The sequence below is a fragment of the Anarrhichthys ocellatus genome, unplaced genomic scaffold (assembly GCF_004355925.1).
Source record: "Anarrhichthys ocellatus isolate YVR2014 unplaced genomic scaffold, GSC_Weel_1.0 scaffold53, whole genome shotgun sequence".
NCBI classification, from domain to species: Eukaryota; Metazoa; Chordata; class Actinopteri; order Perciformes; family Anarhichadidae; genus Anarrhichthys; species Anarrhichthys ocellatus.
The window spans coordinates 1,711,532-1,727,903 of NW_022280083.1; the positions used below are offsets into that span (position 1 = coordinate 1,711,532).

At 43.9% G+C, this 16,372-nt stretch overlaps 1 protein-coding gene across 3 annotated transcripts in view; it reads left to right on the plus strand.

Moving 5' to 3' along the window:
* The window catches only part of antxr2a (ANTXR cell adhesion molecule 2a), a 72,788-nt gene that overhangs the window by 31,176 nt on the left and 25,240 nt on the right, over window positions 1-16,372 (plus strand). For 2 of the 3 annotated variants that reach the window (XM_031870494.1, XM_031870495.1), the window contains 4 exons: window positions 299-349; window positions 737-826; window positions 2,327-2,497; window positions 3,471-10,018. In XM_031870494.1, the coding sequence (XP_031726354.1) occupies window positions 299-349; window positions 737-826; window positions 2,327-2,497; window positions 3,471-3,860 (702 nt within the window). In that variant the 3' untranslated portion in view covers window positions 3,861-10,018. Of the gene's footprint in view, window positions 1-298; window positions 350-736; window positions 827-2,326; window positions 2,498-3,470; window positions 10,019-16,372 lie in introns of those variants that run through there. The other variant, XM_031870496.1, reaches the window with a different exon arrangement.

The window sequence follows — 16,372 nt, forward strand, 5'->3', positions numbered from 1 at the left end:
TTTCAGTTTTTCTTTATTTTGCACTTGGGGGGGTGATGTTGGTTTACAAGCAGAGCCTCTTGTAATCAGTAGTCAGCGGGTGGCGGTGGCGGTTGCAGAGCAGCAGCGGCGTCTCCGCCGTGTGACGAGTTCAGGGACGTCTCTGTTTGACTCAGTCACCTGTCACGAATCACCTCCGTCAGCCTCGTCTAGGCTCGCACTGTCAGGTGTGTGTGTGTGTGTGTGTGTGTGTGTACACGTCCCCTGATGGACATTGTGCTGATGCTCTTTTGCTTTTTTTTCCTTTCTGTTTATCCAGGTCATCAAAGACCCGCCGCCGCCTCCTCCACCTTCCCGTCCTCCGCCACCTGTGAGTACATCGCTCTGCCGTTACAGTGTAGATGACATATAACAAAAAGTCACAGAACAGATACTGCACTTTATTATACCACGTTGAAAATAATGGATATAACAAGATAAAAAGGAATAATAGAGTCATTTTTTGTCAGATTGTTCCCACTCGAAGGACGTGAGTTTCTCTTCCTTCCTGAGGAAATGACATAAATGTATTTCCTGTTGAGAGGAAGTGCATTCAGATATTGATAAATGGGATTGAAAGAAAATGGAACAATAGCAAGCGCGGTCCTGCACCACCTGTTTGTCCACGTGGTAGAGTTGATATGTAATCGTTTACAAGAATACAGTTTGCATGTGGTTCTGTACACGAGTGACTAACTTCCCTGTTTTTCTTTTGAAGGAGCCAGAGCCGCTGCACAAGAAGAAGTGGCCGACCGTGGACGCCTCCTACTACGGAGGAAGAGGAGCCGGAGGGATTAGCCGCATGGAGGTCAGAGCCTAAACCTCGTCCCCCGACATATTGCTTTCACAAAAGCTTATATTTGATCTGATTTAATTGTCCGTCACACATGATTCATTCAAGGAACGCTGGAAACTTGAAAATCCAATGATAAGTCCTGATTTAACGGTTTCTGACTGTAATAAATGTTGTATTTTTGGTGATTTAAAAAAAGAAAAGAAAACATGCCTTTCAAATGCATTCGGGCATCTTTTCTTATCAAATCCAACCAGCAAAAAAAAGAACAGAAATCCTACAAAGATCAGATCCCAGACAACAGGAAGTGACCCTGTTATCACGTAAACCTGCAGCGTGTTTAGAGAAAACTGCTGACGAGTCAGTCTTCTCTCTGAAGCTACAAGTTTGTGGAGTTGCACAGTCGAGCAGCAGGAGGGACCAGCCGACCGACAGACCGGCCGGCCCGCTGTCCTCGTCAGTCCACTGATGCCTCCGACATGACAGGCGCTGCCATCTCGTCCTTGGCCGTCCGATCCTGATTGGATCAAGTCGTTGCCGCGGATGAAGGATTGAGTGCCGCTGTCAGCTTGACGTATAAACCTCCCCCTCCCATCTCAACTCCCAAACCTTGGCAGCCTCTTTGTTATGCGCCTCCTCCGAAGGGAGTCCAGTTTAAAGGGCGAGCTCCCCTCCTCCTCCTCCTCCCTCCTCACCCCCTACCTCTTCTCAGCCCCGAGGAAGTTGGTGGCGTTGCAGGGATTTCCCAGCATCCTCGGGGAGCTCTCTTTACTTTCTTTCACCACGAGTGTTGCAGCGATTTCAGGTTGATTCCCGTCGACAGGCCCGTCTCCACTTCTGAAGCCTCCCAACTCTCCTGCAGATGGAGAGCGAGGTGCTTGCCCCCCCCCCCTTGCATCCACTTTGTAAGACGCCATGCTGCGAACGCCACCTCCACCGCTTTGCCGCTGCCAATATTTCAAACGTGCATCGAGCCGGCTGGTGTGACAACGTATCTTTTATTCATGGCGGCCTCCTCTTTACTTGATGCTGCGGACCAGAGAACGCGTCCCAGAGATGAGTCTGAAAAGCTGTTCTATATTGTCACGGCTTAACCTACAGCTTGAAAACTGTGTCGCTAATTAATCACCTCTCCCCGTTCATGTGATGCCGTTTCTTTTTTTATCTCCTCCTTGCAACAGATGTGATGGATTCAATTAAAAAGCAGGACAGCTTAACGAACACACAGGCCTGCATTCACACGCTCACACAATGACACATTGTACCACATGTAAATGAGCTTATTAGTAAAAGCAAAAACAGGTTTTCAAGGCCATTGCATATTCTTATGGATAATGTAGTGATACAAGCAGTTTGATGCCCTTCTTAAAGGGCCAGTGTGTTGTATTTAGATGGATCTAGTAGCAGAAGTTCAGCACTGATGTAATGTTGATATTTTGCAAGTAATGAATGCAACGGGAAGAGAATCAGCTCTTCTCTCAAGCGGGTGCTGTGTGTGTGGTTCTACCTGTCCAGGTGCGCTGGGGCGAGAAGGGCTCCACCGAGGAGGGGGCCCGGCTGGAGAAAGCCAAGAACGCCGTGGTGTCCATACCGGAGGACTGTGAGGAGCCCATGATCAAACGTCCCACCCCGAAGGCCGCCCCCACCTACCATCAGAACCAGAACAAATGGTACACCCCCATCAAGGTGAGCCACTCATGAGACTGAATATGTTTGGGTTTGTTTTGTCTTTCAGCATTAACCCTTTCCAGTTCTCTTTCCCTCTAACTAATGATGAATGTCTTTTCATTTATTATGTTACTAAATGATACACAGTCCTGCTCACTAGTAGAATAGAGTTTGGCTTTATTATTTCATTTCATTTAACTTTAATTTTCGGTGGGATACACAGAAAGTGAAAATTCACGTCAGCCTCATTGTGACGTATTACTGAATTTATTTTTCCGTTTTCATCCCCGATGTTAAAAGGCTTTACGTGTGGCATTTCCATCAAGGGATTCTTTTTGTTTTCATCTCAAGGTTTTTTAGGTTTAGTTGTTTTTTTTTAATACAATTTCATTTGTTTTATTTTTTTGATTTGTTTTAAAAAATAGAGAAAAAAGGCGAGTTACATTTGTAATTCATTCATTTCACAAAAATTGGAAAACGATTTCCATGTAAATAGATTGTAGTTCAGTCGAATCTTCACAGATGTTTTTGTTAAATGGACCGTTGGTCCCAGCAGAGTCATTCATGGCTCCCAGTAGCGCTGAGGAGCACAGAATTTCATTTCTTTCACAGGATCTGGTTTGTTCAAATAGTTCAAACGCTTTATTTTGGGCCATATTTTAAATGAGGCATGTAGAATAAAGTGTTGTTGACGAAATATAACAATTTCATAGCTTTGATTTGGCTGCTTTTTCTGATGGCGGTGTTCATCACGCACGATGTGTTCAAGGATTGTCGTAAAGTTGGAAATCCGATGGTAATGTCTGTCTTTGTCATATCCAGAAGTTGTAAAAACATTCTTTTAAAGAAAAAAGTTAAAAGCAACCGAAAGTTAGTAAGTGGTCCTTCCAGCTTTTACTATTTAGTTACAAAGGTTAGAAATGACCTTAAGTAGTCAAAGTTTCATGTTTTAACTTTGCTGAGCTGAAATCCTCTTGTTTGGTTTCCTCAGGGTCGTCTTGACGCTGTGTGGGCTCTGCTGGGGCGGCAGTATGACCGGGTTTCCCTCATGAGACCCTCAAACGCAGACAAGGTAAGTCGCAAAACAAAGTGGGAAGATTTATCTGCAGGGAGGCCTGAAACACAAACCATGCAGAGGCATGCAGGGTTGAATAAACGGGGACGTGTATGTCTGTGTTTTACTGAAGTGTGTGTGTGTGTGTGTGTGTGTGTGTGTGTGTGTGTGGGATCAGCTTCACAGTGGTGTGTTGTGTTTGTAGTTACACAAACATACAGCCTGAAGGCAGTGAGTCAAAGTCTCATCAGGGCAGCTTGTTGCATTCACGGATTTAAAGAAGACATTTCAGCCTTCTTGTTTGTTAACTATTCATTGTTGTTGTAACTCTTCTATAAAAGCCCTCATCCTCAGTATGAAGGTGTTTGTTTTTAATCCTTCCAGATCTTTTGAGTCACCACAATCACAGTTCAGAGCTGGTTATTTTATTGCAGTATTGAGTTCCAGCTGTGGCGGTTACAGTAATCTGTTTGCTGGCTCTCAGCAGAAGAAGCTGCTGGCTGCAGTTTAGCGCCGCGTCGTCTGTTCCCTAACTGGGCCGATGTGAGCGGCTCGCTGAGGGACGACTTAATATGGTCAGACCGTGACTTTCCTCAACCTCCATCAGAGGAGAGGAGGAATATCGGCTGCACTGAAACCCGACACCACGCAGGCGGTGTGGAGAGCACGCCGCTCGCAAACCGCCACCGATTTAGAGTAAAGCAGATGTTTTGATGTGTTGTGAGCTTTCTAATGCAGCGGTTTATCCAACAAACCACCGTTTTTATTTCTTGAGGCCCAGAAACAGATTTTCTTTGGCCTCCTCTTAACAAGAAACTTCAAACTATTGCACGGTGAATAATGTGAAGTCCTCCAGAAGCTGTGCAGGAAACAGTGACTCACCTGTACATGCATTTAGCTTGTGTGGTGGTCCCTTCTGATCGTCTTCCACTCAACTCAGCTCTGAGAACAGGAGCCATGAGAGTTTTCTTTAGCGGTTTCATGTCAGACTGCAAATGTCTGCAGAACGTAGACAAAATGAACCGGTGGGCCAGCTGTGAGCCTGCCAGTCACTGCTCAGGGTGTTTAGGATAACTCAGAATATCAGTAGTGTCCCACTGTTGGGTTTCATCCAACTGTTCCAACTTTCTCTTAAGTTACTGACATTTTCCCACCTCCTGTTGCAACCTCAGTTCTTTACACCCTTTTACGGCCAATGTCATCAAGAATAAGCATTGTTTGGCCCCAGCTAGAGTTATCAAGTATTCGTCAAACATTGATTTAAAACTGTTGGCAGCATCACAGCGTTTTACATGTGACCGTGTTATCTAGTGAATCTCGTCACGTACATCTTGTTTATGATGATAATCACAGATGAGTTTGTATTTAGAACCGGTTGAAGGCTCTTACGAGGACATGTACATGCTCTGTTGGTGTCTTCAACAGCTGGCCTTACGCATACGGCTGAGAGTCACCAGTTAAACTGAAACACCGGCAGTGTTGACTACCACTGGACTGTTTGTAGCGTCCATTTTAAAAGTGAGTAAAGTACATCCACACTGATACGTTTGTTCCTGGACAGTTTCTGTGTGGACTCTACGATGGTTAGATAAATATGCATCAATAAGAAACGGAAAGTCTTCTGTTTTGTGTCCATCGTCCTCCTCAAAGCCACAAACGCCCGCTCCGTATGGCTGATAACGCCGCTCGCTAATCACTCCAATAACAGCTGCTTCCTCCGCATGTCGGCAGTAGTAGAATTATAAAATGCAGAATTTAACTGCACAACAGCTGCTATTATAGACCACAAGGTCAGCAACGCCTGTGATCAGTTGGCCGTGTTAAATGAACCTGGTAGTCGATCGGTGATCACGTGATAGAGGCGTGACGAATCAGGGAGGGACACGTCGGGACTTCTAAGAACCAATCAAGTAGTGAACGCGGGTGTCTTCTGCATTTACAACCGTCCACACTAGGAGATATACACTTATTGTAAGTCGCTTTGGATAAAAGCGTCTGCTAAATGACTGTAATGTAATGTAACCCCGGAGGTTTCAAACGTATCCGAGCTCAGGAGCGTTTTTAAACTCCTCTGTTTTCGGTGCTCTAAAACTCCGGCCTAGTGGTGACGCTCAGTGTGAACGTAGCAGAAGATGTGCATTTTTAAAATGGAAAGTAATAGTGTGGACATGGTGTTTGATGTTATGAACATGAACACAGATCCTCTAGTGATGTGTAGCTGGTAATGTCTCTCACTGATGGCACACATCTGGAGTCACTTTGGTTTGGTTACATTCTCCATCTTTGGTGGTTAATGTTCTTTCATAGCTTGACAAGCTGTTGCACTCCGCCCTACTTCCGTTGCCAAAATGCGTGAGCACACCTTCGTACTTCATCGTTCTTTACAAACTGTTGATGTCGAGTCGGTAACTTCCACCGGGTCTCGACGAGGCGCGCGCGCGCGCGCGCGCGATATTGAACTGAGCGGTCCGGTAGGAGGTTAGGTGTGGATGGCAGAGCGGGCAGCGGCGACGTAGAGTAGAGGAAGGGAGGGTGAGGGAGGGCAGCGGTCTTTGATGGCGGACAGGAAACCTCCAGGGTCATGAATTTTTCAGCGAGCCGCATCCGCGGGGTTACAAGGACTCGTACAGGTGTAAGGAAGCAGGTTGTCGCAGACATCTGTTCAGCGCGGGGACCCGGGTGTCCATTCCACCCCCCCCCACCACAGCCCTCCCCCTTCTCCTTGCCAAGCATCCATCCTCACCCCTCTTCCCTCCCTCAGTGCTGCTGCCCGGAGCCAGACTGCTGGATTGTCAGCAGATGCAGAAGAGAGACTTTTTTTTTTTTTTCTGGTCTCACATTTTAGCGCCCGAGGGCCTCCAACACCAAAGGTAGAGCGGGGGTGGACACAGCTGCAGTGCCGAACTCGCCCCCAGGCACAAATAAAGAGATCTAATGCGGTTTGACTGTGTTGTCGGTGAGACCGGGGGAGCCAGGGAGGCACTTCAGAGCCGACTTCGCACGGCAACATCTGCCGCCAAGTTTTGCCGGGGATCGACTGGGGACAGCAGGTAGAGGAAGGTGGCAGAGAGAGAGAGGGAGGCAGAGAGAGAGAGGGAGGCAGAGAGAGAGAGAGAGAGAGAGAGAGAGGCAGAGAGAGAGAGAGCACTTATTCTGGTGCTTAATCAGGCTCTTTTCTTTGAAGCGGCGTTGTGCATACATGAGTATTCATACTCACGGTATTGTTTTCTAAAAGCAGCTGTCCTCACAATGTCCAAACAAGGTGTAGAATGAATGATGCATCCGCAGACATTAAACCCTCCGACAGAAGGAGACAGAATAGCAGGCGAAGCCAAGAAAAAAAAGAAAAAGCGGCGTCTTCATGAGTCCGTGTGGGTTTCCATTTGTTCCTCTCGGCTCTCATCTGTTCCTCACCAGGGAGCCGTGTGGGCTGAGAACGCTGCCGTGTGTGGAGGTTAATACTATTATCTGATGGACCTTCATGTGTTGGAGAGTTTCTAAAAGGCTTTTTGTTTCCATGTGGGGGCTGGTCCTTGGTGTGTCTTTAAAGCACTAATGAGGTGATGGTTACTGATCCTTCGGGGTTAAAGCATCTCGGATACTGCTCAAGATCTCAAACGGCGTCTTTGCACGACCTTTGCAGACGTTCAAACGCTCCTCGTGTCCCAGTCGGTCTCTGCTACTTGTTCTTAGATTCAACAGACTTGTTTCACATATGTAACAAATAATAAGAAAACATGATAAGAATAACCAATAAAATGTACAATAATACATGATTAACTATTATTTGAAAAAAAGGAAAGTAGGCAGAAGTAAACACAAGGTTTTAACCCTTTCTATAAGTTAAATAATGAACTTAATGTTTATCACATACACACATAATCATCTTAATATGTAAAACAAAACAATAACGAGACGAGGGCCCTTCCTCACCCCTGTAACCTTAAAAAACAATGTTTGTATTTTGCTACACGTCTTCATCCAACAGATGAATAAACGCGCTCATCGTGGCACAACTACCATGTTTTTAGATTAAATGTTGCTCTTCAGGTTATGATCTCCTCTCTGTCTGGAAATATGTGTTTTATGTTGCCAGGAAGTAAATAGTTTCTTGCTTTGTGCGTTATTCATGCAGATAAACATATGACATCATGGTATTTGTTAGAGTCAACTAACTGGAAAAAATTGTTAACATTTATCAAGAGCATATTTACACGTTCATAATCCTCTCGTGTAAACTCACAAGTGAATGCAGCGGCACGAAGAATGTAAATCCTACAACCAGCAGGAGAGATTTAAAGCTGCAGCACTCTGACAATACAGATATTATTATTATTATTATTATTATTATTATTACTATCTAGTGCTGGAATAATGTAGTGGATTTATTGATTAGTTGATCAATTGAAAAATGTGTTTTTATACTTGATGAATCTTTAGAGTCGCTCACTCAGAACAAGAACTTCATCAATAATGAAAATAATCCACTTATACACTGGGGGGGGGCCTTTGTGTTTTTTGTACGTATAATTCCAACATTAGTATTTTTTTGAACTATTGTTTTTGTTATGACTACTACTCACAAAGAACTTGAATATTAATGTAGAAAAGCAAAACGTACACTCTAGTGAACGACAGCACAGAGGCTCAGTCGTCTGAACCCCTTTCATTCTTACCTTTCACAATAAAAGCTCGACACCGATTCATTGTGTAACTGTTGACCAGAAGGAACTCAAATTCTCTCCGAGCTTTTCACTTAAAGAAGGCTCAATGAATGATCTTACAGCAGCTTAAAAGCTGCACAACAGTTAACGTCAGACAGACTGACAACAGGATCCTGGTAGTTTCTCCTCTGCCTCTGTGAATCGATTCAAAACTTGACGTTGGAGTCAGATGGAGGGAGGAGAGAGAGGAAGGGTGGATGTTAAAGAGGGGTGTAAGGAGGGGAAATGAGCTTCCAGAGCAAATGGAGCTCAAGTTTCTCTCAGAGTTCCTCTCAGTGGCAGATGGTGGAGTGAATGGGGGGGGGGGGGGGATAATACATTCCAATATGTTAAATGTCTACAGGAAGAAAGATTTTAGAAAGATCCATCACGTAAAAAAACGTTGCTTTCATGGGTTTCTCTACTTGAGTAGATTTGCGACATCAGACCATTTTGAAACTCTTGTGATGCGTTCAAGTACAATCAGACAACTTGGATTTCAGAGTCAGCTGCCGAACATTATAGCTTCCACTACAGCCATGATAGTTGAATCTCATCGGCCTTTTGGGTTTACATTTCAGCAGCTTTTTATGGGAGCTAATCGGGAAAAGTTTGATGTTCCAACATCTGTGTGAACAGCAACCAGCAGCAAAACTGTTTAAAGTAGCTGCGAGCAAAACTGTCAAATAAAAAATATTGTAAATAAAGGTTTCTTTGTATTGATCCAGTGGTGATTTCACCAAAGTCACACAACAACAGAAACAAATGAACCGATGGAGGCAGCGGTGTTCTGCGAGGTAAAGTCACTGTTTTTGTCAAAGAAGTCTGGTTGCGTGGAAGAGAGTGTAGATAACATCTTCAGTGCTGGTACTCCGGTCTGTTTCTCCAAACGGGGGGCGTGCAGACTGGATCGGAACCTCATGCAACTCCTCTTCAAAAGCATCCAAACTATCCCTCTAACTAAAATCAGTGACAGAGTTAAAGATAGGAGGTTAGTATGAAATGGAAGGCATGCTTTTGAAGATCATAAGTAGCAATGTAAAGTACACGATTTGTACTAATTGTTTCAATGAATGCACTGAATATTTACGATAATATAACGAATATAACACGATGACCATTGTGTGTCATCGGTCATGTAGTGACAGAATCACACGTATACGGCACAAACATTTTTACAAAACTAAAAAGATGACATGAATTTCGGGGTTTCATGAAGGCAGCATGTCGTTGCTATTTGAAGAGGAAAGTATCACTGGTCTGTACACATACTGCACAAACATAAGGGATGACTAATATCACCAGTAGTAAACTAGTTAAACCCGACTTAAACATTGGACCACAGCCACGCTATAGGATCAGCAGTAAACTGGCTGCACTGGTGTATCAGTATGAGCAGGCTGGTCACATGGAAGCGATCCAAGAGAGCTGATTATTGAGATACACGATGACCCATTTAGATGATGCAAGTTTCTATGTAAAGATCGAGTTTAGTATTGGCATCCTGAGCAGAGAACTCGGTCACTCATTCTTCTGTTTGTGTTCTAATCCAAGCTTCTCTCTTCTTTGTTCTGGTGGTATAGAGCCGGCCTTGTATTCATGTTGGTGCATGTCAGTCCTCTTCCTTTTGAAACTGTTTGCTCTTCATAAATAGAGCGTGACCTCCCACACGGCATTGCAAAAGTGCAGTTTGAAGCATTCAGCTGAAGGTTCTTTAAAGCCAATGCGGAAGTATCTTAAACTTGCATTCTCTCTACTGACCACCAGGGGGCGACTCCTCTGGTTGTATAGAAGTCTATGAGAAAATGACTCTACTTCTCTCTTGATTTATTACCTCAGTAAACATTGTAAACATGAGTTTATGGTCTCAATCTCTAGTTTCAAGTCTTCTTCAGTACAGCATGATGTTCATTTAGTAAATTATGGTCCATTTAGAGTCACACAGACCATAAAGCAGGGGATGCTTTAGGGCGGGGCTACACAGTGATTGACAGGTCTCTACCAGAGACGTATACGGCGTCTCTACGTCACTCCTCCTAATTCTAAATATGGTAACTTCCTGTTCATCGGTTGCAAAAAAAACATGGCGATGGCCGTAATCCAAGATGGCGAAGGCGAAATCAATGTTTTAAGTAGCTATCATTAGCAGGGTAGCTAGCAATCTAACGATTACGTCACATGGATTTAGCTCGACAGATCGAAAATAAATGGCTCCTTGCCGAGCAAAACACGTTATTAATGCTACTGAAATACTCCGCACGATGTGCATCACCCTCTCGTTCGCCCGGTGTACATAAACGACCTCGTTTGATGTTCACGAAAACAGCGGGATGCGTCGACATCTAGCGGTTGTAAATGTGGTGTATAGACGGTGGGAGTGGATGAACATTTGCACTGTGCTCAGCAGTGAGATCCATTCAACAGACTGTTTATTCAGTCTCATACATAAAGGATGTATTTAGCAGCTTCTTTCTTTGCATCTTTTGTCACTTGATCCAAGCATGTAAAGCGGGGCAAACATTTGCTCGGTATTGTAAAAAAACAACAACCAAACAGATGCACACATACTCATCCTTTCACGCTTCCCGTTTGTTGCTTTTATCTCGTCGCATCACAATGCCACGCTGAATATGGTGAGAACATCTTTCTTGAAACTAATAAAAGCCGTCAAAACTGTATTGTTCGGTGTTAGAATAAAAAAGAGCCAAAAGATGACACATCTTTGAAGGTTGTCGCTGAAAAAAAGGCCCACGTTTAGCTCTCGCCGCAGCCGTTGAGAGGAATAATTTGGTACCTAAACGTCTGATAAGACAATATGCTAATGTGGCACTAAAGAAAGAGTTGACAGCGGCACTAATGCAGAATAAACATGCTGCGGGAGGACGTCTACGTGTTGACATCAGTCAGGGTGTTTACCGGCACACGCATAGATACCTCGCTGGAACAAACATTAATTTCAAAACTAGAAAATTCCTCAAGAAATTTTGACAGTGTGGCTTCTACTGCCCGAAGACGTCGCAATATATAACTACACACGCCGATGTTACCGGTAGTATCGTTGAGCTTTGATTGATATATCGCTTCTCTCTTTTCTGCATTTTAGATTCATACTCTTGGATTGAATCTTGTATTCGTGATGGACAGTCCACAAATGGCTCCCGTCATTTCTGTACTGGACATAAACATCTTTGTTTGAGAAGAAGAGAGAACCTGGTTGCCATGCTGAGGAAGCACCTGGTGTTAGAGGCAGACTGATTACGAAACTTTACAGTAAACAGTGATTTTGAACAAAACCCCTTCCTCCTTTTAACAAAAAGTCTGAGTGCCAAAATATGGATACCGTGAGAAAGATAAGACTCTGCCGAACGCGCTGATGTGTTTTTTATGTTTGTGGTGTTAATAATGTGAGCTCCAGAGCAATAGACACAACTGGTACCGTCTGCTTTCTTTGAGAAATGAGTGGTGAGATTTAACATGGAGTCTAATGGAGCAGTTGGTTGGAGTTCATGTCGCTCTGCGGCTCTTTGAGCCAAATGTGTAAGTCCGTTACATTCCACAGACACTTTACTGCGACCAGCACAACATTTCCAAGCTTTTTGGCCAAAATGGTGTATAAAGAGTAAACATTGTGGGAGCTGGAGCAATTTGTTTGGAAAAATCACAGAATATTTTCCTGCTCCGCTCCACTCTGACGGTTATGCTCTCACTCTAGCTCTTAACGAGCCGCGCAATACACACCCATTATAAAATCTGAAACAGACACAAAATGTTCCTGAAACTTAATCTGTGACTTCATGAAAACTGTGCTAGCTATCAAAATGTCCCTTTGGCTCAATAAAGTGCAGCGTTTTGTCTACTTTTTAAACTTTGAATCATGTTTCTACGTTAATGTACAGCTAGTCAATATGGGCCCAAAATTTAGTGGTTTTTTTGCTCTCTTCACACCGAAACCTCATTCAAGTCAATGGGGCGATTTTGCTCCGTTTTTTGGGATTTTCGGGAAAACCGCTGGGCGAATCTCTCCGAAAAATAGATAGCACACTATTCCCGATCAGGCCGCACGTTTTAAGGTATTTTTCACGCCGCTGTTGGCAACGCTGTGTGAGGAGAAGCGCGCCAAACTTTCCGATAAAGATTATTATTATTATTATTATTATTATTATTATTATTAAGCCCGCAGGATTACAGTCAGTGTGCTTTGGTACAGGCCTTGTGCCACAAAGCCACACTGAATAAAAGGCTTTAATGGAAAGTAAACAACCCGGCAAACGACATTAAGTTGAAACGAAGCTCTAGATCAGAGAGCGTGAGATTTGCTAATTAACGGGGGTAATTAGAATTAAACCAGAGCGTCGCTAATAATGAAGCGTTGGGAGAGGAGAGAAAGGGCCGGAGTCGACTCTGACAAAGTAAAGCTCAACATAACAATCAGACATTACTCATGCTTGCTTGACATCTAACCCCCCCCCCCCTCACATGTATGTCTCCGTGCTGAAGGGGGAGGAATTTATTTCATGTTTTTCTTTGTTGCTGCTTCTCTGTGGCACTACGATACGTGTTGTTTGGGTTAATAGCTGACCGCCGCGGTACAAATCTAACAATAAGGGTCTGTTTTTAGCAGAGGGATCTTTTTCAGTTAAATATCCAAACGTTCCGGTTCTTCTGTCTTTCCAAACAAAACCCAAACCTGCTAATAACATAACATACATCAATTCTGGGTATTTAGAACTGTGAATATACTGTAAAACATTCCACGTTGAGGCATTTTCAGATCACTTCAGTGTAGAAATATGAAATAAAACAGATTTTCTTTTCAAGAAAAAGAAGAAAATTCCAAAAATGAACCTCTACACAGGCTACAACAATATGAAAAACTGGTAAATCAGCAGCTTTTCATTGCAAATCAGAGTATTTAGTGCTCAAGAAAGCCGCTTAAAGTCGTGTTTATTGTGCATCACAAGTGTTCAATTTCCACTATTTGACTAATCATGAAAATCCTCGTGATACAGCCTCCTATTAAAAAATACAGGAATTATCAATGCTGCTCCTTTTTTCATTCATGCAGGGGAACCTTATGATTTATGATCACCTCATTTAAGAATGTTTCAACGTTTGTTTTTCACTAATAACCATGTTCACCTGAAATAAGACGCGTGTGTCCCATCTGTGCTACTTGATTCTTTACAACAATAAAAGGTAAAGTGATTCCGAATGTTTTTGTGCCATTTCAGGACTTTTAAGCATATTTGAATGAATATTGAGATAAATGGCGATATGTAATTCATAAATTGCACTGCAGCAACATTCATTTTCCTAACTCATAACCAGATTATTAACCTTTTTTATTAAAACTCTTGATGCAGCATGCACAGTGCACAGATCTGCTTTATGTTGCGGTGTTTCAAGTGAGTTTTTTTATTTGTTTTTTATACCTTCAACATGAGACTAGTAATAATAAGGATTGATGTGCATGTCTTTCTCACACCTTGCCGGTCTTCATACATCGTGTAGCACATAAAGCAGCAGCGGTGTGGTGGTGCGGTGGTGCGGCAGCGAGCCCTGGGCCTCATTAGTGCTATCGGTGGACGGCCTTGTTAGCCCTAACAAGTAGCCGGCTGACAGCTCCATTCAGCCGCCGCTCCCCCACAAGAGAAGTGACAGCTTTAACTCCGGACGCAGAGCGCCGACGATTTACGAGCCGCGCCCGGCGCTCTCTTAACCAGATTAGTTCTTTTTACATTAACCGAGGAAAAGTAGGGCAGATGTCTGTATGACTGGTTGTAAATTTGATAATGACCGCCATGTTAATCCCCCCCCCCCCCCTCCTCATCCTCATCCATGCCCCCTCACGGCAAGTCCAGGCTGGGACCTGGCTGGTAACAGGATTACCAGTGAGGGGACCCTGTGTGTGTGTGTGTGTGTGTGTGTGTGTGTGTGTGTGTGTGTGTGTGTGTGTGTGTGTGTGTGTGTGTGTGTGTGTGTGTGTGTGTGTGTGTGTTTCTTTGACCAGGAAGCTAATTGTTGTTGTTGGTGGCGGCTGGTTGGAGGAGTAAAGTGAAAAGTAAGCTAATGTGGGGAAAAAGAGACGTAATGAGAGAAGGATTAGTGAGACATCAGGACTGAATCCCCTCCAGTTCCTTCACAACGTCCTCAGAAGTCTGCACGGAAATAAAACTGTAAAAAAAATCATTTAAAAGACACTAATGTCAGGATGCATTCAAATGAATACTTTAAATACTAACACTTCATTGTTGTTAAAAAGCAGCCGCATCTTTACTAACAGAAGCTCAAACGTGTGTAATTCATTCCTTTATGAATATGTATACATTGAATAATACTTTAATCATATAAGTATTATTGTGTACTTTTTTTTATCTTTCTGCTTTGGCAACATTTGTGTTTTTAATACACACACACACACACACACATTAACACATTTACGAGTTCGTCAGGTCGTTAAATAGAGACAAACAAGACAACACTGTTGTTTTTATTACAGAATTGGATTTAATGCAACAACAAATTTCTCAAGCGACATGTCACCCCAATAAAATGAAGAAAGAAAAGAATCTGTTTGTTGCATATTTTAATATCCTTCAAGCTTTAATGAGATCTATCTGCACGTGACGACTCTTGACTGAGATCTCCGGGTCACTTTCCTGGATTAGCTTGTTGTTTTTCTCTTCCTTCTAAATCTCGTTCTGCGCTGAAATCCACTCTGAACACAGTGAGTTACACGCCGCTTCAGAAGTGTTTTGCGATTCTATAGAGTATCTTCTGGTGTTGTTTTTTTGGAGACCCCCCCCCTCTCCTCTCCTCACTGTTGTTGGTGGCCTCTCCTCTTCCTCTCCATTAGCTGATCGGTGTTGTTGTATCTGGGTGGCTGGGGCTGGTACCTGCACCTCCCCTCTCCGCCCTGATACGATCTGAACTGATGTCCTGCCGGTGCCTTTTTTCCCAGAACCCCTCAGACTGGGCGGGCGGGCGTCGCCGTGTGCCGAGCCTTTTCTTCATCACCTATTAAAATCAAAGCCCCGTCGTTTGCGCGAGGACCGCTGGGAATCTTTGCTTTAATTAAATTACATTATTGTTAACGTCAGCTTTGCCGAGGCCGGCTCTGTCGCGTGCACTTTGCCCCCCCTCCTCCTCACCTCCTGACAGGGAGGAGGAAGGGGGGGGGGGGGTCTCACATACATGCAGTAATGTATTCTAAAGCCCCCCCCCTTCCATCTCCTCCCATCGATTTGAATTTTTAAAAAGATGGAAGCGGGGAGTCATGTTATGCAGGGAATATGTTCACAGTGAATATTCAATTAGCCCGCTCCTATTTGGTATACATAAATGTAGCGTCGGCGGCTAATACGTAGTGAAGGGCCCTCGCATGCAGCTACATGTAATCCGATCCGCTCTCGTGTGTTTGATATCAGACGCCATGAATAAACATGTCAGTGATTCTCGTACTGAACGTACAACACCACGCTGTACTTTTCTCCACCTTCATCCTTGTCTGATAACGGATTAACTTGTCAATAAGTATCTTTAGTTCTCTTTTTCTCTTCACTTGTCACGCAGGCTCATTATGAATATTATTGTTTTGGTCAGAAAACACCCTCGATGCCCCCCCCCCCCCCCCCCCCCCCCCGCAGACCCTCTCTCCTCCATCCTGAATAGAGCAGTGAAGTGTCACTAATGTGCCTCTATTCACTGCTTTTTGCAGGCCTGAGCCGCCTCCTCCTCCTCCTCCTCGCTCTCTGCTGTCGTCCTGTTGCTCCTCTAAAGGAGGCTGATCAAACTCCTACAGGTCACTCTGGTCGACATGGCTGACTCTCTGTATTACAACACAGTTTGGATACTTTCAGCCCATATTGAGATGTCACTGTGCTGCAAAATGAATACTAAATTAAACAGACAATAATCAAAGTAATGCAATCAGTGCTGCAGGTCTCCACATGTTGTGCACGAAATACACAATATGCAAAATACAAAGGCTGGACTATTTAGGATGATCCCCACAGAGCCATATTGAACATCACCCAGGCCGAGTTCACACGTACACGGGAGTTCTTCCTCCATCGTTACAAAGAAAAAAGTGTGTGTGTGTGTGTGTGTGTGTGTGTGTGTGTGTGTGTGTGTGTG